Source organism: Colobus angolensis, unplaced genomic scaffold (assembly GCF_000951035.1).
Source record: "Colobus angolensis palliatus isolate OR3802 unplaced genomic scaffold, Cang.pa_1.0 Scaffold101, whole genome shotgun sequence".
NCBI lineage: Eukaryota > Metazoa > Chordata > Mammalia > Primates > Cercopithecidae > Colobus > Colobus angolensis.
The window spans coordinates 4281391-4282892 of record NW_012111031.1 but is presented as its reverse complement, the minus strand read 5'-3'; the positions used below and the strand labels follow the sequence as shown (position 1 = coordinate 4282892).

The 1502-nt window shown below is 38.4% G+C and overlaps 1 protein-coding gene across 3 annotated transcripts in view; it reads right to left on the bottom strand.

The window, feature by feature from the left end:
* Nucleotides 1-1502, bottom strand: part of SUCLA2 (succinate-CoA ligase, ADP-forming, beta subunit) — a 76748-nt gene that overhangs the window by 42931 nt on the left and 32315 nt on the right. For all 3 annotated transcript variants that reach the window (XM_011939704.1, XM_011939696.1, XM_011939711.1), the window contains exon 5: nt 349-477. In XM_011939704.1, coding sequence (XP_011795094.1) covers nt 349-477 — 129 coding nt within the window. The remainder of the gene's footprint in view (nt 1-348; nt 478-1502) is intronic.

The window sequence follows — 1502 nt, the reverse complement described above, 5'->3', positions numbered from 1 at the left end:
TTTTTTGAGACAGAGTCTCACTCTGTCACCCAGGCTGGAGTGCAGCGGCACAATCTCGGCTCACTGCAACCTCCGCCTCCTGAGTTCAAGTGATTCTTCTGCCTCAGCCTCCCGAGCAGCTGGGACTACAGGCATGCACCACCATGCCTGGCTAATTTTTTTTTAATTTTTAGTAGAGAAGGGGGTTTCACTATATTGGCCAGGCTGATCTCAAACTCCTGACCTTATGATCCGCCTGACACTCAAAATATTTAAATAAGTTTTGACAATTACTTCAGTTGTATAGTTATCTTTAAATATCATAATTCTCTAATCATAAGGTAGAAATTTTTCAGGAATACAACATACCTGGAGAGCTTGTTCCTTTTTGATGCCTTCTTCAATATCAATAGGTTCTTTAATTATTGCTTCAGGAGTCTCAGCAGCAACATCTTCAATGTTGACACCACCATGTGAACTTCCTATTAATACAGGACCCTGGCAAGGGTAGGAAACAACCAAAACTAGATTTATTTTAGACTCATCAATGAAACTTTAAAACCTACCCATACATAATATCAGATGTAAGCATCTATTACTCTCTACCTATATTTTTAAATTTTCTTGAGAATTTATCCTCACATCTCCAGCATAGTGCCCTCTTATAAATATTCAATTAAAGCAATGGAAAAAAAAGTAAAAAAAAAAAAAAGAAAATAATAGCTTGCCTGCAAGAAAAATAGATTTAAAATATACACAAAAACTTACACCACAATAGCAACAACTTGGAACCAACCCAAATGCCCATCAATGATAGACTGGATAAAGAAAACGTGGCACATATACCCTGGGATGCTATGCAGCCATAAAAAAGAATGTGTTCATGTCCTTTGCAGGGACATGGATAAAGCTGAAAACTGTTATTCTCAACAAACTAACATAAGAACAGAAAACCAAACACCACATGTTCTCACTCATAAGTGGGAACTGAACAATGAGAACACATGGACACAGACAGGGGAACATCACACACCGGGGCCTGTGTGGGTTTGGGGGCAAGGGGAGGGATAACATTAGGAGAAATACCTAATGTAGATGACTGGTTGATGGGTGCAGCAAATCACCATGGCACATGTACACCTATGTAACAAATCTGCACTTTATGTACATGTATCCCAGAACTTAAAGTATAACTAAAAAAAAAAAAAAGAAAAAAACAAATTTACACCAAATATGTAAACATATACATGTGAAATATAACCTATGCATTTTTCATAAAAACTGAAGGGACATTAAAAGTATTGCCTAAAGCATAAACACTAGAAAATGCTGAAAACAGGTATTTGAAAGAAAAAGCCTAAGAAAACGTAAAGTCTAAGCTCTAATCCTACTGCAAGACAACGAAGAAGAAAGCTGGTAGCTGGGCGCAGTGGCTGTCACCTGTAATCCCAGCACTTTGGAAGGCCGAGGCGGGTGGATCACAAGGTCAGGAGATCGAGACCATCCTGGCTAACATGGTGAAA